We start from the raw sequence: 26,149 nt of genomic DNA, 5'->3' as shown, positions 1-26,149 counted from the left end.
AGATGTGTACATTCTCCATTCCATCATAATGGCAGTTCCTCAGTCATTGGTGTTTATCTAATGTCTTTTGGGCAAATATGCATGTGAACCAGCTGAAATGCTTTTAAACAGCCTGTCTGTGTGAGTTCGAGTGGGTTCGCGTGCATTTGTTTGGATGTGTGCATATGTTTGAAGTGAATCCATGCCCCCCAGTCAGCTGAGCTGAAATCAGCCTAATTAAATGACAAAAGGAGGACAGGCGGTCTTCTCTTTCAGAGCCTCCCGCTATTCTGCCTGATGCACAGTTGTTCTGGCAGTACAGCTCTCGTGAATAACACACAATCAGCGATGGACTTTATGAATCACTCAAAGGGGCCTTGTTCTACATTTGTATTGCGTTTTATTTTGAAGTCCACTTACAGTATAATCCAGTTGCTAGATGTAAATAGTCTGATGTGTCTGTGACTTTTTAGGAAACTTCCCATTTAATCAAGTGAGCTTTACAGATAAGCGAGCAAATATTTAATGACTGAAAGCAATGTGATTCCATTTACATAAAGAAGTGACTAAAATTGAATAACTCTTTCAACTACTCCATCAAACACATATTTATTATTCCCTCCACAACCCTCTGAACTGCACAAACAGGATTGTGGGCTATCATAAGCAGCGATCTAGTTCAGATTGCATTCATACTACATGCATACTATACATACATACATTTTTAACGGTCGCAAAGGAAGTTCCTCTGACAGTATTCGATTTCGGATGCAGCGATGCTTTTGCTACTATTTTTTTTTTTTTTGGGCAAACTTGATGTGAAATAGAACAAAAACACCCAAATGGATATATCTTGAATGACCATTCATGTCATACACTCTTAAAAAAATGGTGCTATTTGGCACTAAAAGTGGTTATTTGGCTCGTAATCATAGGGGAACCACTTTAAGTGTTGTATAGCACCAAATCTTGGTGTTTCAGTGGTTCTTCAGCGGTTCTTTGACTGAGGTGCTATATAACATCACTGACTGAGGTGCTACAGAACATGTTAAGATATGATGCTATATATCACCAAAAGTGGATATTTCTGAGATCATAAGTGACCCATTTTTGCATCTGATATTTTTTGTCAGCTGAGCCACTTTAGTCTAAATTATTTACTTAAATGATCCCTGATATTTAATGTTATGTTAACCTTTCATACTGTATTGAATGAAAGGTGTTTGGATTTAAATAGGCAAATGTTTAAGATTCTATGATTGGACCATCATTGCACTGATTATTATGTAGCATGTTACATGTTTGGCAACAGTTCTTCCAACCCTAATTGATGGAGTGTGTAGCTTTTCATTTCTTAAACATCTATGTATGAAGACACATCATGCCCATATTCCAGGATGACAATTTCAAGATTTATCAGGCTCAAATTGTGAAAAAAATGGTTGGAAGGGAGCATGAAGAATCCTTTTCACACATGAATTGGCACCTCTCCAGACCTTAAATTCATTGAAAATCTTTGGGATGTGCTGGAGGAGACTTTAAAGAGTGCTGGACTCTTGCATTGTCAATACCAGATCTAGACTAAAAATTGATGGACATCTTGTTTGAAATAACATTTATTTCCATCAAGAGGTGCATCACAGATCTTGTATTGACAATGCGAGAGTCAAGCACTCTGTAAAGTCTGCTCCAGCACAGTTAGAAGAACAGTTGCCAAACATATAACATCCTATATAATAATAATTTTATAATCACTGCAATAAAGATCCAACTCATTTGCCTATTTAAATCCAAACAGCGACTTAAAAAAATGCAGCATTGACATTTATATCAAAATCTCTGCAGTCTCTTCAAAAAACAAACAACAACAAAAAAACCTAAGGGTTCATGAACTCCCATTTAAAGAATCTTTCTGTAAATTATATATTATGTGCTCACGCAGATGTAGAGGATAATTGGCTCATTCATAAAAGGCAGGAGGTGAAGTTGTTTTATGAAATGATGCATCTGCATACAGCAGCATCAGGTGCTGGCCCGCAGTTCACTTCATCAATATGTGTGTCAGCAGTGAGAGACGCAGCTGTATGCAGGGTAATGTAGTCCGTTCCCCAGCCAGGAGCACAGATTACACATGAGGGAAGAGAGAAGGCTGGAATTAGTTTATTCTTGAAAATGAGCAGATGATCCCAGCCTGTGTGCTTGACAGACGACACTATCATGCGACCACCTGCATTCACACGCTCCAAGACTTCAGTGCGTCATAAAACATGCATGTGTTGTGTATGGGTTTTTTTTTTTACTAATGTCTGAAACATTCACACATTGCTGCAAAGAAACATGTATCGTTAAGAAGGGAATATTTTGTCTTTTGTTTATTTTATGTGTCGTTCTGTCTGTAGCATTCTGATGGAAGATATCTGCTTGGCTTGAGCTTGTTGTTTGTCACGCAGAGCTCTGTGTGAATGATATCCGTATAATACCAGGAATTTAGCTTGTTTGCATAATCCATTTGCATAATTACAGCATTTGTGATCTGAGTAGCCTAATTGCATTTATATAGATGGCGACTGATGAGAGTGATTCTAATCGATTGTTCTGGTAAAATGAGCAGGTAAAGGGATATGAAAAGACAAGCTGAAAAATTTGATAATGTGGTTTCATTACTGAAGAAGAGGCAGACGCTCTCCTGTCAGAAAGTGATGAACGCACACAAATGCCAACATAATGGCATAATTGAGGAGGCTCTGGATTTGATTGAAGAATCATAGTTATGTTTTACCTGTGAATGTTGACTGTGCATTTTAGTTTTGTGTATGCATTTTGTGGCCATTCGGCTGATATGTTGCAATAACCAGCCTGAATGTGTTTTTATTGTGTGTGTGTGTGTGTGTGTGTGGGTATGTGTGTGTGTGGGCATATGTGTGTGTGTGTGGGCATATGTGTGTGTGTGGGCATATGTGTGTGTGTTTGCAAACAGGTTTTCATATAGTGGTGAAAAAGCACTTACATTTATATAGCGCTTTTCTGCCGTCGCATCATCCAGCGCTTTTTCCACCTGGATGATGCAACGACAGCCATATTGCGCCAGAACGCCCACCACACACCAGCTTATTGGTGGAGAGGAGACAGAATGATGAAGCAAATCATATATATATATATATGGGGATGATTAGGAGACCATGATGGACTGGGGTCAATGGGCAAATTTGGCCAGGATGCCGGGGTTACACCCTTACTCTTTATCGAAGGACATCCTGGGATTTTTAATGACCACAGAGAGTCATTAAAACCTCTGTTTAATGTCTCATCCGAAGGACGGTACTTGTCGTAAAAACTACGACTAAAAGGTTTGTTGAGAAAAAGAGAAGAGTGTGTTCATTTTATTCCAACTGAAATAACAGCGTAATTCCGATTTCCAGACTCATAAGAACTTCCTAGGAGGATTTGAAGGCCTTGCAGGATGGCCCTGTTCTATCCTTCCTCCAGACTTTTCAGTTGCAAAATTGAGAATATTATCGTGGGGAAAATAACTTCTCTCAGGGCTTCAGCCATGATGCCTGGTTGCAACAGGAAACTGTGTGTTTTGGACTCACATCTGAAGATCCCCTACCTTTTATATATTTGCCATAAGGGGAATCATGATTTGCTACTGATAACAAGAAAGAGCCAGCAGGTGTTATTCTGAGAGATGGAGTGTCAGACTCCAAAATAGGTGAGGCGGAGAGGGACAGAGCAGGAGGTATTTCTTGTTGAAATGTACTATGGGTAATATTCTCACTTTTGACTAATGGTCACATACGGCGTAAATGCAGGCTTTCTCCAGACCTCTATTGCTTGACATAAAAGCCATTTTACTGTGGCTTTCTTTCATCTGTGTCTTGGGAGTGATGCACTTCCACAGCCCGAGAAAGCCTTGCTTAATCACTTTTAATGGCGGCGGGGTTTACAGTGTACTTATGGAAATATCAATACCCGCGCATTGGTACGACTGTAACTCGCTTTGTTTTCGTTTCTTAGAAATTGATCTCAGATGATCGGACCTCTGAAACAGTCAAACTTTCACCCTCGTGACCACAGACCCCGAGTGTGGGAATAGCATCAATATATGAACACTGAATTTATTGTGGGTGACACGAGTTCATGTTTACCAACCATATGGTTTATGAACTTGTAAGAAATAGTTTCAGCTCTGGCCCTCATGTTCAGAGGAGTGCGTAGGTTTAATTGATTTCTCAGGGACATTATATCACCCTGTTATGCCGATCCCGTCTGGTTTCATTTTGCATTTTAAATGACTACTAGTATAAATAGTGTAAGCTAATCTTTGCACGTTAGTGGTCTCATGTGGAAGTTTCAACTCTCCATGTAAAGTTTTCCTGCAAGTTTATTACATTCGCATCACTCAGAGTTTCTCACTTTTCAGATTGTATCCGAAATGCTCGGCCAGATGGATAATTACCTTTTCCGACTGAAAAACCGGCACAGCTAACAAGTTGCAGCCTTCCATTTGAATTTCAGCTTCGTTTTACTTGTCTTTGATTTGGAAAAGAGAGAGAGAAAACTAAATGAACCCCCACGGTTATTTGATTTAATTTACTGGGAAATATTCCTTGTAAGCTGCATGGTGAATCTGGAGAGGTGGAGGGACTAATGCGTTTGAAATGATCAACTGCACTTGAGCATTTTGAAGTCGTCCTCTTTCTATTTCTATGTGTCATGACTTTCATCCTCATGTCACTTTATTTTGGCTTGACTGTAGTTAGCATTTATCGCCAATATCCTCCACCTCAAATGTACACAGGCACAAATTAGTGAGGTAAGAGTAAGTTTTATCAAAGTGCCCTTCCGTTCTTATTGCCCTCATTTCTCCTCTTTCATTTTTTCCATCTGCTGCGAGTTTGAAGCTTCCAACTTGTTGACAATTTTCTCTTCCCTAAGGCCACAGATGTGGAGAGAATGGTGGAGACATTATGAGTCATATTTGACTGAAAACTGTTCTTTAATGCTTTTCTGAATGGGCAATAATAAACAAGGGGGTGAAGCCTAAAACGTAAACTTCACGTTTAATCTTCCTTTACTGTGATGGAAAATAATTAATATTTTGATGTAACCTCAAACCACAGACTCTTTTGACAAAATTGTTTGCATATAAGCATTAACATCATTGTAGATTCATTTTACTGGGGCTGTACAATTTATTTTGACCCATTTTCCAACTGCAGTTTTTAACTACAATAAGACAAAATTAGCAGTACTTGGATATCAATGGTAAAAGACTAATGCTCACTGATGAACGTAACTCTATAGTAAGTACATGTAGTTAATTAATATTAATCAGTACTTATGTGAGTAAGTACAATATAACTACGTCACCTTAAAATAAAGTGTAACCGTTACATTTAGCCATGTAACTCCACGTCCTACAGCATTTTTGCTGCGTAAATGAGTGATACCTCACATTACGAGGCTTGTTGAGGAGAGATTTGATGTTATTTTCCAAGCAACTCAGACTCCTGGATAATAATAGAGGCTAAAAAGCTAAAAAGGGACCATCTTTTCTCTTGGACCAGTAATACCAACCAAATAGCATGCTAAAAAAAACACTTAGGAATCCTTAGCAACTGCATAGCAACACCCTGGAAACCACCCACATTATCATACATCGTGGAGGTATTGTCTGCACTGGCAAGTACAACTCATATTTTCTTCAGAAAATGTAAAAATCAATTTTGTAATGCTTTTCTATCGTCTGCTTAACTCTTAAACTTCACTTCTCATCTGTAATCAATCTGTGTTGGCCAGTGTTTCTCTCTTGTTGACACCACAAAGGGAACAAATGCAGCCCTATATTGCTATGCAAGCCATGCAACACTAGCTACAACCAGCCTTAAAGGGACATCCCAGACAGACCCATCAGACAGAAGGAAGATTCAAAAACCCTGTGCTCAGTAATAACAGGAGCTCTGGCTAGACTTTTACACCGCATCATCGCCCAAAAACACTTCCCAGACACATCAAACTGTCGTGGCTCCTTGTGGCCAAGTCGTAAGTCTCCTTTTCTCTGAGTCTCAAATCCCATTTACTTTCTCCATAGAGAAATTGATTTTTAACAATAACATATAACACTTTCAAGACACGCCTACCATTCACCAAGTGGTGAATCACCTTCTGTTGAGGTCATGAGTCAGAACTTCATTTAATAATAATAATAATAATAATTTACATTAGTCATATTCTCCATGAATATCAAGCAAAAATCCCGTAGAGATATACTGTATATATTTCTCTCGTATCACTCTATGCTTTCTTTCTTCTTACATAATAGAGTAATTTCTACTTAAATCAATATTTCATGTCCATATATTTATTTATTTGGTAAGTCGCTGCATAATAACCAGTATAATGTACATTCAGACGGTCATTATCTCCAAATAAAGCCCTTCAGGGTGGCTGACTGCACATTATATGCTATATTGTGTCATTTGTAATGTTTGCTGCCAAAATGAAGTTGAATGAGAAGTTGAAAATAAAAATGTTGCTTTGTTGATGTATTTGTTGTTGTCCGTTGTGTGTTACTAGTGGTTTCATCAAAGACATTTGTATCGAGCGGCTCTCCATCGTCGATGCCAGTGGCCTTGAGATACTGACTCTTCGCGGGGTCACCCTGAGCATCACATTTATAGAGCCTGACGTAATGTTGGCACGAGCGCTGGGACCATTTGTTCTCTCTGGATGGGCGTGTGCCAGCCAGAGCTCTAGTGATGGGCTGGGTGGCAGACGGAGACAGTGGGTGCATGAGCACTTGAGTATTTTTCCACTCTGACTAGAGCAATGATTGTGTCTCCTAACAAAAGCTGGAGGTGGACCGTCAGTGCTGACATAGAGATCTCCTTTCACAGAATTAATTTGAGTCCATTTACAATAATGACGTAATTTCTTTGTTTCGACCCTCTGTGACACTGGGTTAGCCTTGTGTGTATCTCAATGGTGGGGAATAACTAACCATAACGAATATATACTGCTAACTTTACACTTTTCAGTACTGTGACATTAGCTCAGTGGTTTTTAAAATAGTATGGCCTCTCCTGTAATGAGTTGTTGCATGAAAAGGCATTACTTCGCTATGATTGTGTTTTGTGCTACAGTGAACTGAGGCAATAATCACAATCAAAATTAATTTTCCTTCAGAAGTAAACGATGCATTCGCGGAATCAGATCCTGTTCCTAGATTTTTTTTTCAAATGAATGGATGGATGGATGGATGGATGGATGGATGGATGGATGGATAGATAGATGATGGATGGATGGATGGATGGATGGATGGATGGATGGATGGATGGATGGATGGATGAGTGGTGGGTGTGTAGTATGGATGGATTCATGGATGTATAGATAGATGAATGGATGAATGTATGGATAGATGGATCGGTGGGTGGTGGGTGAGTGGTCTGGATGGATGGATGGCTGAGTGGTGGGTGTGTGGTATGGATGGATTGATGGATGTATGGATGGATGGATGTATGGATGGATGGATGGACGGATGGATGGATGAGTGGTGGGTGTGTGGTTTGGATGGATAGATGGGTGGTGGGTGTGTGGTATGGATGGATTGATGGATGTATAGGTAGATAGATGAATGGATGAATGTATGGATAGATGGATGGGTGGGTGTGTGGTTTGGATGGATGGATGGCTGAGTGGTGGGTGTGTGGTATGGATGGATGGATGGATGAGTGGTGGGTGTGTGGTATGGATGGATTGATGGATGTATAGATAGATAGATGAATGGATGAATGTATGGATGGGTGGGTGTGTGGTATGGATGGATGGATGGATGGATGGATGGATGGATGGATGGATGGATGGATGGATGGATGGATGGATGGATGGATGGATGGATGGATGGATGGATGGATGGATGGATAGATAGATAGATAGATAGATAGATAGATAGATAGATAGATAGATAGATAGATAGATAGATAGATAGATAGATAGATAGATAGATAGATAGATAGATAGATAGATAGATAGATAGATAGATAGATAGATAGATAGATAGATAGATAGATAGATAGATAGATAGATAGATAGATAGATAGATAGATAGATGATAGATAGATAGATATTCTCCCATTTACATCAAAGTAGTTTGACCGCTCTTTTAAATGGGTAGCTTGACTAAAGTTTAAATGTTTTAAATAATGAGTTGCTTGTGGTTTGGCAAACTACAGTCTGAATTATCTTCCCCAATACCGGACTGTCCAAACCACAGACAATCAAGTTGATTCTTCATTAGTGCTTTCTGTTGCAGCGGTCCTACACCTCCGTGTGTTTCATCAGAATGACTCAGTATTCACTACTTTGTGTTGGTAGTCATCGAACTGAGATCAACGTGTTACCAGTGGGATGCTCATGTGTGTTTTCATACACGAATGTGTGTCAGTGTGTTACTCCAGACTGAAGGCTGTGTCAGTGCATGTTCTTTATTAGCCATTTATCGGAGTAAACTTAATGAACCTTGCCCTTGGCTTGACTGTTCTATTGTTGTACTGGAGCGAGGGACCATCTGATCAGTGCCGTCTGTACAGCACTCCAACACCTTCTGTCAACTGTGAAGTGTGCATCTGCTGCCGTATGTGCGAGTGTGTTTGTGCATTTCAGATGGCATTATAGCTTGTACTCTATAGGCCTTGCTTATAAAAAATTAAGCAGAAGGAAAGTCTGTATAAATCATGAATTGTTGCATGGATTTGAATGCATAAGAATATATTTACTTTATTTATCAAAAAATTAGATCTGCTTTATTTTATTAATGGGTTAGAAGGTCATGACTTTGCTAGTCAGACGTAAAAAAAAAAACATTGCGTCAGCCGAGCAAGTGCAATTGAGTCTAATGGGAAGCTATTTTCAACCTCCTTAGTGACTAAGCTAACAATGTACATTTTAATTGTGATTCAAAGGGTACAACACAAACGTTTAATAGAGACACATTGACTGTTAAACATTCTTCAACAACCCTTAAAGTTTGTTAAGGGTTTATTTCGATGGTCCACTTTAGACGTTCTACTAACTATAAGTAACTTTGCAACTTCATGCCAACTAACTCTTGTATGTTAGCAGATATTAAGCACACAGTCTACTAATACTCTAATGAGAGTTAGTTGACATGAAGTTGCAAAGTTACTTACAGTTAGTAGAATGTATGTTGGATGAGCATCAACATAAAGCGTTAGCAGATATTAAGTAGACAGTCTACTAATACTCTAATGAGAGTTAGTTGACATGATGAGATGTAGTTGCAAAATTACTTACAGTTAGTAGAATGTCTAAAGTGGACCATCAAAATAAAGTGTAACCACTCTTTTTAACCAGCTTTAAGGGTTGTTGAATAATGTTTAACAGTCAACGTGTCTCTATTAAATATGTTGGTGTTGTAAGCCTTTGAATCACAATTAAAATGTACATTGGGTAATCAAAAGAGTGGATTCCATCTGTTTTATTTGGTTTTAGTGTATTTAATGATCCTATTTTCCCTTTTCACACAGTATAAAAAAGGACAATAGGTCTCGAAAACTAGAGGGAAAAAAAGTCAGCATGAACTCCCACATAAATATTTTCGTAGCCTTGTGAAAATCTTTTGTTAGTGAGTTATTCATGTAATAATCCATCTGGAATCATCAGCTGAAATGATCCATCTAACCGTTCATTTACTAAAGCAATAATCAGTTCACACATGAGCAATTACTGCAACAATGTCAGTGACATCTCTATAATTATCGTAAGAGACAATGAGAGACTCAGGTGCCGGATGAAGTCAGTGAACTGGACTCCACGCCCGTAGTCTTCTGGACAGAAGTCCTTTGATGGTTTCTCCATGCAGACCTGATGTGTATGGGTTAGTGACCAATAAGAATGTCTGAAATTATGAAATCATCTTCGTTCCCCCCTTTTGAATCATCATATTGTTTTGTTGGTGTCATACCATTTGACAACCTGAATTAAAAATGTAAAAAAAATTTAAATGTAAACATTTTTTTTCTAAATCTCTGATATTTTTAGGAGATGTGTTAACATTAACCAAGCGGCAACCTCCCCGAGTTTCTCTTGAAGCCAATGTGGAAGTGACTTAAACTGCAATTCATCGACTGACCGCTAGAGACAAGCTCCAAAAGGGAGCAAAATCTCATTGAGCCCCATGTTAAAATGCCCAACTTTACAGCAGAAGCAGTTTACAAATTGTGGTTTTGGTCTATATTGCTAATTTTGCCCTCCATGACAACTGTGATGGGGGTGATTTTGTTTAGAACTCATTCGTTTACATTACATAAAGCCTTAAAGTTCTGCATAATTAAGGGCGTGGCCACTTTGAGTGACAGGTGGATTAACGTTTTTCTGCTGTCTGTTAGTCATCATGTCACCTCAGCTCCACCCACGTCCCGCCTCTTTGCCCATTTTCTGTTATCCGGGAGTGACGCTCGATGACGCGCTGCCAAGATGGCAACGGCCAGCTCGCCCCTACTTTACTCTTCAAAACTGCTCTTCAGAATCCTATGGGGGACGCCACGGACACTAAGTCCACATTTATTTACAGTCTATGACATTAACACACAGTCACTGGACTCTACAGGGATCATTTCTGTGAAGTATTTTCCTGTTTTATTTGATTGTCATGGGGCAGTCGTGGCCTAATGGTTAGAGAGTCGGACTTGTAACCCGAAGGTTGTGGGTTCAAGTCTCAGGTCCAGCAGGAATTGCCGGTGGGGGGAGTGAATAACCAGCACTCTCCTCCACCCTCAATACCACGACTGAGGTGAGACCCTTGAGCAAGGCACCAAACCCCCAACTGCTCCCCGGGCGCCGCGGCAATATGGCCGCCCTCTGCTCTGGGTGTGTGTGTTCAAGACTGTGTGTGTGCACTTGGATGGGTTAAATGCAGAGCACAAATTCCAAGTATGGGTCACCACACGTCACTTCATTTTCACACTTTCACTTTCAATGGAACAGCTTCCTGCATGTTGGTTAAGCTAAACTTTGATTGGCCTATAAAGTTTACAGTTTTCTTCATAAAATATTTAATACTTTTTTTAATCAATTATAATTTCTGTGGAGTTACACAGAATAATAATAATTCATTTATTTCAGACATTGAAGACATTCATCTTAAAATGTTATTGGCAAGCCATTGTCTGCATTAATTACATTTGAATGTATTTGTAAATTGCCGTCACGTCATTGAACTGTGTGTGTGTTCTCATAAAAAGACGTTGTATTTGTGAAGCAGAACAACTTCCCTCCCTGTCGTTACAAAGATGGCCGTACACACACACAAACAGGCTTAGATTTATTTCCAGCATCCTGCAGTCCAGCCTTTGATTTATCGCACAAGGTGACATGTGCCGGTTGAGGGGTGCCATGGTGATGCTGGTGTGACAGGTGCAGTCATCAGACTGACTGGAGGTCAAACAGAGAGGCCAAACAGCAAGCCAAAGCAACCCAAACTAGGGCAGGCCGTCACGGCAACCGAGTGCCTAGACGACAGGGTGTCATGCCGATGGAGGCCAGAGACAATCAAGGATAAGAGAACCAGAGCAGTTTCAATGAATAACAAACAAATCAAGAGTTGTGAAAACATGCACCGTGGAGCTTGATTTTTGGGTTTTTCGGAGAACATGTAAGCATTGTTTGTTGGTGCAAAAGTCGCCACAATGATGCTGAGACATTTTCGGTGGTTGCTATGATGTTTTGTAGTGTTTAAGTGTGTTTATGTGCAGTTGCTAAGGTGTTCTGGGTGGTTGCTAGGAGGTTTTTTAATAGCCAAAGCCAAGAAAGCCTACTCAAAAGTCTGGTCACCAGATATTTCAATTCAGTTTAAGTTTATTTGTTTATTTATTAGTGCTGTCAAATCGATTAATCACAATTAATCACAAACATTGAAACATATACAAATGAATATTAGCGCTGTCAAATGCGATTAATCGATTTGACAGCACTAATATTTATTTATACATATTTCAATGTTTACAATCATATGATATGCCTTGGGTTTTTCCTTCAATGCAAATCTATGAGTTTTTAAAGGGTTCACACAAAAATGAATATTCTGTCATTGATTACTCACCCTCATGTCGTTCCAAACCCTTAAAGGGTTAGTTCACCCAAAAATGAAAATACTGTAATTTTTGACTCACCCTCATGCTGTTCCACACCCGTAAGACTTTTGTTTATCTTCGGAACACAAATTAAGATATTTTTGTTGAAATCCGATGGCTCAGTGAGGCCTGCATAGCCAGCAATGAAAATTCCTCTCTCAAGATCCATTAATGTACTAAAAACATATTTAAAGCAGTTCATGTGAGTACAGTGGCTCAATATTAATATAATAAAGCGACGAGAATATTTTTGGTGCGCCAAAAAAACAAAACAACGACTTATATATTCATGAAGCAGTGTTTTGAAATCGGCCATCACTATATAAGTCGTTATTTCATGTTTTTTGCCGCACCAAAAATATTCTTGTCGCTTTATAATATTAATATTGAACCACTGTACTCATATGAACTGATTTGAATATGTTTTTAGTACATTAATGGATCTCGAGAGAGAAAATGTCATTGCTGGCTATGCAGGCCTCACTGAGCCATCGGATTTCAACAAAAATATCTTAATTTGTGTTCCGAAGATGAACGGAGGTCTTACGGGTGTGGAACGGCATGAGGGTGAGTAATAAATGACATTATTTTCATTTTTGGGTGAACTAACCCTTTAAGATTTAATATATTTTTGATGAAATCTGAGAGCTTTCTGTCCCTCCTTTGTCAGCTACGCAACTACCCCTTTGATGCTTCAAAAAGTTCATAAAGAGCGGTTTAGTCCAAATTTTCTGAAGAGACATGATCACTGTATATGATGAACAGATTAAAACCGCTCAATTCACATGGATTAGTTTATGATCTCTTAAGTGATCTCACTAAATTGGTAGTTGCATAGCTGTCAATGTAGGGACAGAAAGCTCTCAGATTTCAGACTTGTGTTCCAAAGATAAACCAAAATCTTACGGGTTTGGAACGACATGAGGGTGAGTACAGAATTTTCATTTTTGGGTGAACTATCACTTTAACCTAGCCTGGATGCCAGCCGAACTTAGCCCTGCCCACAACATTTTTACTCGGGCAGTTCGGTCTGGACTTGATCGGTAGAGAAGTAATTATGCCCGAACAGAAACTGTTCGGACCAATGAAATTGTCAGGGCGGGCTTTAGACGATGATGGACAGATGATCAACAGTAACGTAATCATCTACGTCATCAAAGGCGCTTGGGTTGAGTTTGTTCTAATCCTAAACGGAGAACTTGTTTGTATATGCATTCACCTTTACTATTTTTCTCAGAAATGATGATCGTGTTGGTAAGTAAACTCTGTGTATCCTTTTTTTTACAACACCGGCAAAGATCGTTTACACTCACATTTTTCTTCTGACGTTAGGCTACTTATTTCAGCGTGCGTGCAGGTACAGGGTTGCCAAGTTTTTACAACAAAACCCGCCCAATTGCTAACGTTCCTCAAAACTAGCCAAAAACAAGCCCGATAGCTTTCCAGGGGGGGTTCTCCGGGAAAAAAGGCATTTAGGGGGTAAAATATGTGTTATTTTGGCAGGGCTGGCAGCTAAAAATCGCATTCCTGGGTCACATAATTGGGGTCGCTTCAACCCGCGGACATGGCAACACAGTGCAGTTGAGTTCTGTTGACATTTGATAACTAACGTTATGCGTCGCTCCGTTGCTCTGATTGGTTGTAGGTCTATCCAATTGAGGTCTTTCCTGGTTCGGTTGAAACACGCCCCATAATCACAGCCCAACGAAGCAGTATCAGACTCATATTCTGACTAGAATTGCTAATTCTAAATAGGCTTTTATAATAGGCTAACTTTAACCTATTTTAAAGGCAAAAAGCAATGGCAACACAGGCCCCATTTTACTGTAATGGTATATTTAGAGTTGGATAAAACTTCTGTAAACGAGTCACCTAATTAACTGTTAACTGATCTCAAATTTAGCAACAATAACTCCTTGACGAAAAGAGCCTGCATTGTTAACTGCTGTTATCTGGCTTCTCTTTTCATTACATGCGAGTGAAAGAACACATCTTTATGAATAGGGAGATGTCAAACACAATGAAAAACAGGTGGCATGATATTCCCTAAGCTTGCTGCGCGTGCTATTGTATCGCAGCCCCAGTTGCCTGCCACATTTGACAAAAAAAGACTATGCAGCACAGCTAATTTAGTAAATCAGCTGAAAAAGTCCTATAATTGGAAGAATGACCCAAGCTTAGCTGGTGAACAACAACAAGCATTTCAAAGATTTTATTCCTGTTGTTTTTTTTCTTCACAAGGGCGATAGAGTTGACTTTCGGGAAGTCTCCGCATCAGAGAGCGATCATTATTCATGGAAGAACGCATCAGTCACGGCACTTATTTGTAAACATGATATTTTGGAGGAGGGGGTGGGTGGGGGGAGACGGCCAGAACAAAGGAAAGAATATGTTTCCTAATGACACAGCTCTGCTTCCATGTTTCCGTTTTAATCAAGGTGTAGCTCGAGCGTGCTTCCTCTGGCTTCTGATTGTATTCACCTTGGATGCCATAACCTTGACGTCAACATAATAACACTGTGGAAAAAGATCATTACGCCAGGAATCTTTGATTGTGAGTGTTTATAATCCATGTCCATGGAGCTGTGAAAAAGAAAGATTTCCCTCTTCTCAAATATCATTAAATGGTAGCTGTTTAGGCCACAAGTTATGGATCATAAATCAGATGGTAAATCAGCGAAAGTGCCTAATTGCTTTTAGATTCATAGAGAAAACGAAATCTGTTGGTATTTTCTTTGAAATGGATCCAGTTCGTTTCTCAAGTTTTGTGCTTGATGGTGCTTATTTGAAGACGACATGAAATGGTATCCTGAATGCTTTTAAAGTATGATGAATTAGTAAAGGTGGCATTACAGTAAGCTTTACAAATGCAATTTTTTTTTTTCATTATTTCAGTATATAGGTTGGCATTTAAATATTCTGTTGATCAACTGGACTAGAGAACATGCATTTCCACTTTCAGCATTGGAATATACACTATATTGCCAATATATAGTTTTATAAAATATAAAAGTTTTGGGATGCCTGCTTTTATATGCACTTGAACTGTAATGACATCCCATTCTTAATCTGTCGGGTTTATTATGAAGTTGGTTCACCCTTTGCACTCTTCTGGGGAAGCTTTCCACAAGGTTTAGGAGTGTGTTTATGGGAATTTTTGACCATTCTTCTACAAGAGCATTTGTGAGATGGAGATTTATGCCTGGCTCGCAGACTCCGCTTTAATTCATCCCAAAAGTGTTCTTTTTGGTTGAGGTCAGGACTCCGTGCAGGCCAGTCAAGTTCCTCCAAAAAAAACTAGCTTTGTGCACTGGTGCGCAGTCATGTTGGAACAGGAAGGGGCCATCCCCAAACTGTTCCCACAAAGTTGGGAGCATGAAATTGTCCAAAATGTATTGGTATGCTGAAGCATTAAGCGTTCCTTTCATTGGAACTAAGGGGCGAAGCCCAACCCCTGAAAACCACCAAACCCAGAAAGACAAGCGTTATTTGTCACTCCAGAGAGTACGTCTCCACTGCTCTAGAGTCCAGTGGTGGCGTGTTATACACCACTGCATCCGACGCTTTGCATTGCACTTGGTGATGTAAGGCTTGGATGCAGCTGCTCAGCCATGGAAACCCATTCCATGAAGCTCTCTATGCACTGTTCTTGAGCTAATCTGCAGGCCACATGAAGTTTGGAGTTCTGTAGCTATTGACTTCTGCAGAAAGTTGGCGACTTCTGCGCACTGTGCACCTCAGCATGCGCTAACCCCGCAGTGTGATTTTATGTGGCCTACCACCAGCTCCTGAGAGCGAGCCATTCTTTCACAAATGTTTGTAGAAGCGTCTGCATGCCGAGGTGCTTGATCTTATACATCTGTGGCCATGGAAGTGATTGAAACACTGTGTATATATATATATATATATGTGTGTGTGTATGTGTGTGTGTGTATGTGTGTTGATATTTCATTCACTTCTATTTGCTGCAAATTGGTTCTTTGGTTCTTATCACAAAGGCTGTTTTGATGAAAGATGTTTTTTTTTTTCTTTGATAATATGTAAGGATGAATTGTACATAATAAGACACAAGTAAATAATGTCAGTTTTTCTATTTCATGTTAACTTGACCAGTGATTGTCTTGGATTAGTCTCAGCTGGACCGTCTTGGATCAGTTTCGTACAGCCCAACACAGCAGGTCCGTAATGCAGGTCGATGTATGGTGGATATCGGACGTCTGTTTGAGTCAGGTCTTGTGTGGCACCAATTTACATGTTAATGGAAGATGCAACCCTGTCAGCGGAATGGAAATCTCAAATGAAGGGACAAAATGGGAAGAGAACAGAGCAAGAGTAATTTAGTTAACGTGGCTAGAGCAGAGGGTCATTTGACATGATCAATCTCACTCTGCGATTGAAATGATATCATTAAGACGGAGGAAACTGGGAAATAGGTTTGAAACGCATTGATCGAAGACGCTGGGGAAGAATTGATATCGCTGTGGTGACCTAACATTTCCCAGGTTGAACTGAATATGTGATGTATTCCTTAGTAAAGGTCGTTGTTGTAAACTAATTCCATTGCTACTCTTACTGTTGCTTTTACTTAGACTTTTAAAGTCACCATGAAATATAAGCAGTGAAAAAATTAGAAGAGAAGCATTTCATGTTAAATGAGGAGTAAACTAATATAACGTCTTGTATTATCCGCACAGCGTGGTAGCGCGGCTGGTGCTGATATCTGGCTATCGTCAATACACGATAGCATCGTCTATCGGAGCAAGATTGCGGGGTAGTAACCTAGTAAAACCTCAACCAATTATTAGAACACCATAGCAACCACTCAGCAACACGTTCCAACCATATCTCAGCAGCAGAATATCATTAAGACATGAGAGTGGACAACCAACCAAAACACCCTAGCAAAGCAACTTGCTAAAAAAAACATCCACAACATAAAGTAACATCCTGCCGTGGATTTTTTTGCAGTGGCAAGCACTACTCACATTTCCTTCAGCAAATGTACAACTCTCTTTCTCTCTCTCCCTCTCTCTTTCATAATTGTCATCACTGAGCACAGCACTTTATATGCAGACCAGTTGAGTAACCTCAGGTGCTTGACGTAGTCTTTTGAACAGGAAACTCATTCAAAAGAGGAGTCTTTTTAAATAAAGGAAATGCATTTCATCGTTGGAGTTTGAGGGTGAAATTGTTTTCTTCTGTGAAGTGTGTGTTTCCTCCCTTTCTCTATTTTCCTCCATTTCCTGTGGTGCACAAGGGTTGTCTGTCAAAAATCAGAAAATCCTCTCAAATTCACCATAAAGTTACTGTGGTTTGAAAGCTCTCACACAGATAATTCACTGCTAGAGCGGGAAATGTGGGGCAAGTTCAAACAGAGACACGCGCTCTCCCTATCTCTCCTCTCGTTCTCAGCGCCCTCTCTCTTTCCAATCTCATTTGTGAAATTCATTTTCCTGTCACTGTGACTCAGTCTCTAATTCATCCCTCATGATTCCTCATGTCAGTCCCATAATGCCATGCTCCTATGCCTCCTCAGAGACCATTAGAGGAGTGATAGGGATGGACTGTGTCTAGCTCAGTGACGTGCGGGCGGTTTGTGGGGAAGGGGAAGGCAAGGACTCACAGACCATCAGAGCACTGTCTAATATTGCGCACAAAATTGGCTTTTCCAAAATGGTAAGCTCCAATCTGATTGGCTGGCTCGCCACAATTACCAGGAGTCAGGGCGCAGAGGCTTTATCATTATGCCAAGAAACAAATATATGTATGGCTATAAGACGATGGCACTGTAATAGTACAACAGATCCTTGGTACCAGCACCACAACTAGGACATAAGGCCGTTTCCTAAATCAGTTCGAAGGAAGTGGCAGTAGCGATTAAACCATTTTGACTCCATCTGGTAGATTAAAAATGCTAAGTGCCTGCAGGAGCCTGAAAATTACAGTGTGGCAGCCCAAAAAAATAACAAACTCCTTTCAACATTGCCATCATGTTGTAATAAACACATATGTCTGAATGTGGGGAGGCTGTTCTTTTCTTCAGTTAGTTTATTTTCCCTTGATAACAGATGGGAGTGACAGGTCTCCCTCCAGGGATAAATATTTAAATTCACGTGGAAATAGGGCTGGCTTCTATAAATGGCACGCGCATACGCCTTGTGAAAAAAGTGACAAAAAAATCTCTGACTGTCAGCGTGTATAGTGGATTCATTATTATTTGTTGCTGATGTTATAGTTACTGCATTATTCCACATTTTTATCACACATTATGGATGTAAATCTGACTTTGTGCTACTATTTGCATTGCGTGCACTCACACAAACATGTCAGAGTGATGGAAATATCGATTCTGGCCTCTCGTTCAGGAGCAGGTATGGAGCTTTAGTCCCGATGAGGGATGAGGGCCGAATCTAACGCTGGTTTATGGGACACTGAAGCACCAAATGGCCCATGTTATTAGCTTGATGACAAGAGAGGAATGAAGCTGCCATAGGAATAGATTAACTCCAGAGGAAGGTTGATCATGGAGAACCGCTCCTTTAAATCTGGTTCTGTTTTTAAAAAATCCAATAAAAATAACTAAATACTTGCGCCGAATGTTTTTCATGGTGTTTGGATCTGTTAACGGTTCATGAATGTCTGTATTCTTCTGCAGATCTGAATGGAGCATCAAAACTGTTCATTCAAGTGACTGAAGCATTCTTAGACATTTCAATATGCTTAAAAAGAACAGACCGAAATTTAAGTCATTAATTTCGGAAAATATTGACATTTTTCATATATTTTAAATTTGCAGTTCTACTATTCTAAATAATTTGTAAATTCCTCACTGGTGATACAGAATAGCATTTATGAATGAATTGGTGCTTCAATGATTAATGACACACAAAAGACAGTGACCTGTTGCCACCTTCTGGTCTAGCAACACCATCTCATGGCAATTCGTACCTATTTTTGGTGGATTGGTGGCTAATTCGTACACTACACTGATGGGTATGTTTAGGGGTAGGGCAGTGTTGGGGAACTTTACTTTTAAAAATAATGCGTTACAATATTGTGTTACTCACTAAAAAGGTAACTACTTACTTTTTATGGAAAGTAATCCTTTACATTACTTTTGAGTTACGTTTTCTAATCTGGGCTGGTTTTAATTAAGTTCTATTTTTGGCAAAAGTATAGGCTCCTTCACACTAAAAGTGAAATTATTAAGCCTCAGGCTGAAGGAAATGCAAATTCACGCCTTACAAAACAAAAATGTAACACATGCAATGTTTACCTAAAGTCATTTTTGCTTATTATTATGATTGAACTGGATAACCAAAGGACAGCAGAAAAGTTTGTATTATTTAACATTTAATTATTGCAGTTTGCATTTCACTGTTTGTATTCATTCTGAGGAATACTGAATCTGTTTTTTGTGCAAGTGAGATGAGTAAATGCATGCTCACATTTAGTCTAGAACTACAATAAAAAATCTCGATTTTCTCACGATTTCTCTCAACCTGGGGACAGGAGAGCTGTAAGTCAATAAATTAGAAAACAAATTAACTTATCTTATTTGAAAAAAGTAACAGATATTTTTTTTGTAAATTTAAAAGTAATGTATTACTTTACTAGTTGAAAAAAAAGTAATCTGATTACTTGTAGTGTGTTACCCCCAACACTGGTTAGGAGTGGATAACCTTAATAATTATACATTTTGTGCGATTTACATTGTACGAATTCATATGAAATTGCCACCTCATAACATAGTTACGTTTTCTCGTGAGATCACGGTTGGGTGTAGCAGTTAAGCTCAATTTCTTTCAATTCCTACCTCTACTCAAGAGACTCTTTGATTGATACATAAAGAGAAAATACAAGAGCAAAAACCATTGAGCATGTTGGCATGTCTTCTAATGTTAGAAAAAAGAACTAACCAAGAAAAAAAAAATTGTTTTCTGTTGCGTCTTGCTGTGTTCTGATTATGTTGATCTTGGTATTAGTCATCTGTCCTTTGTCCCAATGTATTTTAAAGTGATGCCATAAAAATCTCTTGCTTCAGCGATTCTTCCATTTCCTGCGGTAACTCTGGCAGTCACTTGTGCCTTATCACACCAATTATGTACAAACATGGCGCTTTGGCTTTTTTCCCCTCATCAGACGCTCATCTTTTACCCATTTCATTTATTCATCGGCTCTGTCCGGCTACAGCATGTGGCTGTCTTTCATATACAGTTCATACAGTTCCCGCAAACACTAGTCAGCGATCTCTGATCTCCCTCTACGATGCATTTTTCAAAGCCCTTTGTTCATTGTAGGAAATGTTAGAAATGTTACTTGTTATGGTGAAAATTAGAGGCAGAATTGAAACCCTAGTGCTCCAAACAGTATTGTATTACACAAAGTGTATGAATAATAGATGCCTTGTGTCTGGGATTCACAGAGTGGTGTTAAAATGAAAGTGTGTTTTCAAAAGAAAGGTATTGTATTACAGCATTATGAAAGTGTTTGGCTTGAATGCGGGTCATAACGACGTGTTTAATGTTGGTCTGTATTCAGGAAGCTTTTTTGTTTGATTGTTTGCGTGACAGATGTGAGTGACATAAGGAAAAGAGGGGATATTCAGTGTGTTGCTAAACACAGATGAACTCGAACTCTTCTGTGAAGAGATGAGGTGATCGAGTTAATCTCACACCCCTTTATATTTAGCAATTCAAGCTGCTTTCAAATCAACTTTAGACCCAATTTTTTATCACTCAGCAGCTGGTAGAAGAGAGAAGCTTTTAAGCTGGACTGAGATCAGTGCAGCCAGCAGTCTGTGATAACAGCCCAGGGCACAGTCTAGTCACATGCTGTAAAACCAAGAGCATACGTTTGGTTTTAACACTCATAGGGACATTTCAAAAACATTCAAAGTGTCCAGATTTAGATATGTTGCCCAACACAGTCAAATGGTCTGTTCCAGCTGAAAATGCAGTGATGTAACATTTTTGGCAATTAATTATGAATTCAATAAATTAATATTGTTCATATCATGTAATTATTTTGGTAACGCTTTTTGGTCGTTTATGGTCAAATTCTCACATTTAACTAGTTGCTTATTAGCATGCATATTACTAGGATATTGGCTGTTTGTTAGTACTTATAAAGCACATATTAATGCCTTATAATGACTTTATTCTACATCCCATAAAGGGTTAGTTCACCCAAAAATGAAAATTAGCCCATGATTTACTCACCCTCAAGTCATCCTAGGTCTATATGACATTCTTCTTTCAGATGAATACAATCGTTATTAAAAAAATAAAAAAAGTCCTGGCTAATCCAAGCATTATAATGACAGTGAATTGTTGTTTTGTTTTTGAAGTCCATAAAAGTGCATCTATCCATCATATAACTGCTCCACACGGCTTCGGGGGTTAATAAAGGCCGTCTGAAGCAAAGTGGCGTGTTTGTGTAAGAAAAATATCCATATTTAAAACTGTATAGACTAAAAGTACTAACTTCCGTCGGAAAGCCGTACGCAATTCGACTGCACAAGAATAACCCCTGACACGACAAATGTCACAGGATGTGCAAGTATCGCAAGCTTTGACACCTCTCACGGATAGTGCTGGGCAACAAACTCAAGCCCCTCTTCTCTTATATCGAAATCCATTTCTCTTTAAAAATTCTCGTTTTAGACTCTAATTCATGACCGGTGTTTTGTTTCGCTCTATCCTCTGCGCTTCTGCGTTCATCAATACACATGCGTCAAGGGTTCAAGGGTCAAGGGTTACTCATTCACTGTAAATAGATGCGTACGGCGATCCGACGGAAGTTAGTTATTTTAGTCTATAACGTTTTAAATATGAATATTTTTCTTACACAAACGCTCCGCTTCGCTTCAGAAGGCCTTTATTAACCCCCCGGAGCCGTGTGTAGCAGTTATATGATGGATATATGCACTTTTATGGACTTCATAAACGAGGCAAGCATTCACTGCCATTGCTTGGATAAGCCAGGACTTTTTTTTTTATATATTACTCCGATTTTATTTGTCTGAAAGAAGAATGTCATATACACCTAGGATGACTTGAGAGTGAGTATCATGGGCTAATTTTCATTTTTGGGTGAACTAACCCTTTAAGCCTACCCAATACCTAGACTAACTATTAATAAGCAGTAATTAGGAGTTTATTGAGGCAAAAGTCATATTTTTTATTTATTTATGTATTTATTTATTTATTTATTTACAGGGGCTGTGCACATTAATAAACACGAACGTAAATGTGCCAGAATTAGCCCACAGGGCTATTTTTCATCTTCAGACCCTTGACAGAAGTGTTAAAAAGTCAACCTAAAAACAAGAACAGAGCATCAAATATAACACACACAATAAGAAAAATTAAAGAATGAGGAAACAAAATAAACAAAACTACAGCAAAAATAAGAACAAAAAATATAAAATAACACAGTTACATAATCCCACAAAGAAAAAAAAAATACATTTACATTAACAGAAAAAGTTTATCTAAACATACATTGTGCTACATAAGACTAAGAGGTAAAAAAAGGAGTTAAAAAAGAGATAGCGACAGGAGCAAAATATTAAGAAACTAATGTTGACAGTGCTGATTTGTAACTAACCATTTTTTTAGATTAAATTTAAAAGAACCATTTGTATCCAAACTTCTAATTGAAGTTCCATTCCCTTGCTGCTCTGACTGAAAATACAGACTGACTAAATTTACTTTTTCTGAGCGGAATTATACAGTCCCCTCTTTCTCCACCCCTTGTGGACCGATATGCAGTTGTTCTAATGTTTACACACTGTTTTAATGGAGAATACAGGCTATGTAAAGTCTTAAACAAGACAAACATCTACATATTTGATCAGGTTTTCCCAACTTAGCAAATTATACTTTTTTAAGTATTGAACAATGATGAAAATTAATTGGTTTCTTATCAATCATTTTTAGTGATTGTTTATACAAAGACGCCAATGGTTTTAGAGTAGTTGTACTCGCTTGTGACCAAGTTGTAAAACAATAAGTGATATAAGAAATAATCATAGAATGTAGATATAACTTAGCAGCCTCTGTTGACATAGTATCGTATAAATTTAAAATTTGACAGACTAAATTTAACTCTATTACAAACCTTTTTAACTTGAGCCTTAAAAGAAAGTCCAGAATCAATCACAACTCCAAGGTACTTGTATTCAGATACAACTTGTATCCTTTCCCCTGCTACAACAACAACATCAGGCACTACACTTGTGCTATTTGTTTTGGTAAAGAACATGCATACTGTTTTAGAAGTATTTAACTGTAAACAGCTTTGTTCTAGCCAAGAGGTGACATTAACCAAAGATTTTGTAAGTTCATCTGCAACTTGTGACACACTGCTCCCATGTATATAAATAACGATATCATCCGCGTACATTTGGATGTTTGTGTCAAGTTAATAGTGAGAATTGACCCTAATCTAAAGTGTGACCATAATTTTATATAAATTATTGTTTATATCAGTATTTTTCTGCTTACTCAATAATAACAACAATAATAATGTACAGTATATACATTATAATAATAACAATACCTAAAACATTATAAAGTAACATTATTATTAGTATTATTATTATTATTATGTATTATACATGTAATGTATTATTATTATTTTTAAAGCATTTTAATTTAAAATGAATTATATGAATATATGTACATATGATTTATTGATTGAGTTTCCCTTTCTTTTTCTGTTGACTCTCTACATGAGACATTTACTTGTGAGGACTTGTCACGAATAACCTGCATCTTTAATGAAACTTTAATGCTTTACTGATGTTACAGTATCTTTTAATATTTTTTTGAAGACTAGAATAGCTATCATTTAGCCATTTTATTTTAAATTTGTCCAACCAGGATCAAATAAGTACACAGATCGGCATGTTGCAAACACTAAACGACTCCTTAAGCATTATCTTCATTATAGTCTTGATTATATTTGACAGTGCAGTTGAGCCGATGATACCACATTGATTCCCACACTTTGCACTTTGCGTCCTGGTGTGGGTGGAATGTCAGGGTTATTTTTTCACAGCAAGTCAAATATATTTAGCCTAGTTATCTGTTTATTCAGAATCTTATAAAGCATGTGTTTTGGAAATTAGATGTGATGCAAGTCTTTGTATGTTCATCTCATACAGCTCCATTTTCATTCACTCTAGGTCTATGCTTTGGAAGTCATTTTGCTCTTTTTGTGTCCACAGATGGACCTCTAGGACCGAGAGGCTTAGTGGAGGCCACAGAGATGTGCACCCAAGAGTGTCTGGTGTTGGGACACTCCGACAACTGCTGGATGCCGCCGAGCCTGAGCTCGTACCCTTCGCCTAAATCCCCCGTTTCCTCTTTCAACAACCAAAAGGAGTGGGCTAAAGAGAGACTGCTCAATGGACACACCCTGACCCGCAGCTGGAAAGGTGAGCGTGGAAGCCAGGAGCAGTTCGGGGACAGGAAGACCTACGGGAGCTCGGAAGGACATTTTGGCAGCGGCGGTCACATGGCCGACATCCCATTGGCAAGCCTGAAATCTTACCAGCCCGCCTCTGGCCCCGATAGTCCTAAAGAACAGCAGCTTTAAGAGTGTTTTTGGGGTTAATTTTGTGTCCGTCTTCTCCCTCTCTTTCTCTCTCTCTCTCTCTCTCTCTCTCGCTCTCTCTCTCTCTCTCTCCCTCTCTCGGATCATCCCAGCAACTTTTGAGAGCTTTAGTCCATTCCTCTTTTCCCCCCTCCTTTTCTTAGATCGATGCCTATGCGGTGTGATAGTTACGTGTATGGAGTAGACCTTAGACTTTATCGCTTATGCAGGACAGTATACTATGCGAATCCGACTCTCCGGCGGCCTGTCTGCGGAGATCTTCTCTTGCAAATCCATCGCTGCCCTCAAACTCCCATGGTTTGCTGCAAATTCACATGAAAAGGGATCATCTTATACTTCGTCTTGAACAGAGACTGCAAACAAACGTTCAGGACAAACAAAACAGGGCTGTGCTCTATGTATCACGGTTATAAAAAAAACAAAAAAAACAAACAAAAAAAAGTATAACGGCTGACCAATATATACAAATATTGTGACGTGGTTGTTTTTGAGCTGTTTTGGGACTATATTAATCTACACCATCTGAGAAAATGGAATCTACAAAGTGAGAAAGCATTGTGCTAATTAACACTGTTAGTGGAAATCGTTTAGTCTGTCATCGTTGAAGTGTTTGTAAATAGGACTTAATACTAACCGATTTTATGTACTTGTAATAATCACATGGAATAGATCAGTGAACATGAACCTGTCTTTTATCATTCATCGTACAGGACGCGTTGTTTTAATCGGCCTTTTGTCATTAACGTCATTGTCTTCTGGAACAGAGGACCACAGTCTGGATCTGTAAAGCAAACATACACACGGTTACACACACACACATTCACAAACACACTTATACACGCACACACACCCCCTCTGGAGGAGAATTAACGAACGAATCCTGGATGATAATGTCAATCGGTCATGACATTGCACAATTGCCCAGTTTTTTGCATTTACTGAGTCGATGAACCTGGCAAACTTATTTTTTCAAAGCTATTTTGTATTATTGATGTAAATGCTCAATTTCTACTACTGAAACGGAAAGCTTGATGTCTTTTCCTAAAAAAAAAAAAGAAAAACGATGTTACAATTCAACAGCAATATATTTGTAAATTCTCGACATCTAATTTCAAATGTCCTTCTTGTACATGTTTAATTGAACTTGTGCTTTTAATTGAGAGTAGTATTTGAGCCTTTTTCTTTCTTAATATATCGTGAATGCCCACGATTTTTTTGACATGCAAGAGAAGTGAGTGTAGTTTTCATGTCTGTGAATTCATGAAATATGCTACGTATTGTATCTAAACAATCAGCAGCCCCTAGTCTCCGAATGCCGAACACAGTAAATGTTTGTCAGGCACCAACATACTCCGTCATTCCAGAGGAAAAGTAAAGAAATAAAAAAATACACT

General features: G+C 38.7%; 1 protein-coding gene across 1 annotated transcript in view; it reads left to right on the top strand.

Moving 5' to 3' along the window:
• The window catches only part of pcdh9 (protocadherin 9), a gene marked incomplete at its 3' end in the record, with an annotated part of 375,333 nt that extends 349,535 nt beyond the window's left edge, over positions 1 to 25,798 (top strand). The window contains exon 5 of the mRNA XM_079841102.1: positions 24,367 to 25,798. Within this exon, the coding sequence (XP_079697228.1) occupies positions 24,367 to 24,737 (371 nt within the window). The remainder of the gene's footprint in view (positions 1 to 24,366) is intronic.
• Between the last annotated feature and the right edge of the window lie 351 nt (positions 25,799 to 26,149).

Source organism: Gobio gobio (assembly GCF_949357685.1).
Source record: "Gobio gobio genome assembly, chromosome: 17".
Taxonomy (NCBI): Eukaryota; Metazoa; Chordata; class Actinopteri; order Cypriniformes; family Gobionidae; genus Gobio; species Gobio gobio.
Note: the sequence above shows the minus strand (reverse complement) of the source record. Positions and strands in the feature narration are given on the sequence as shown.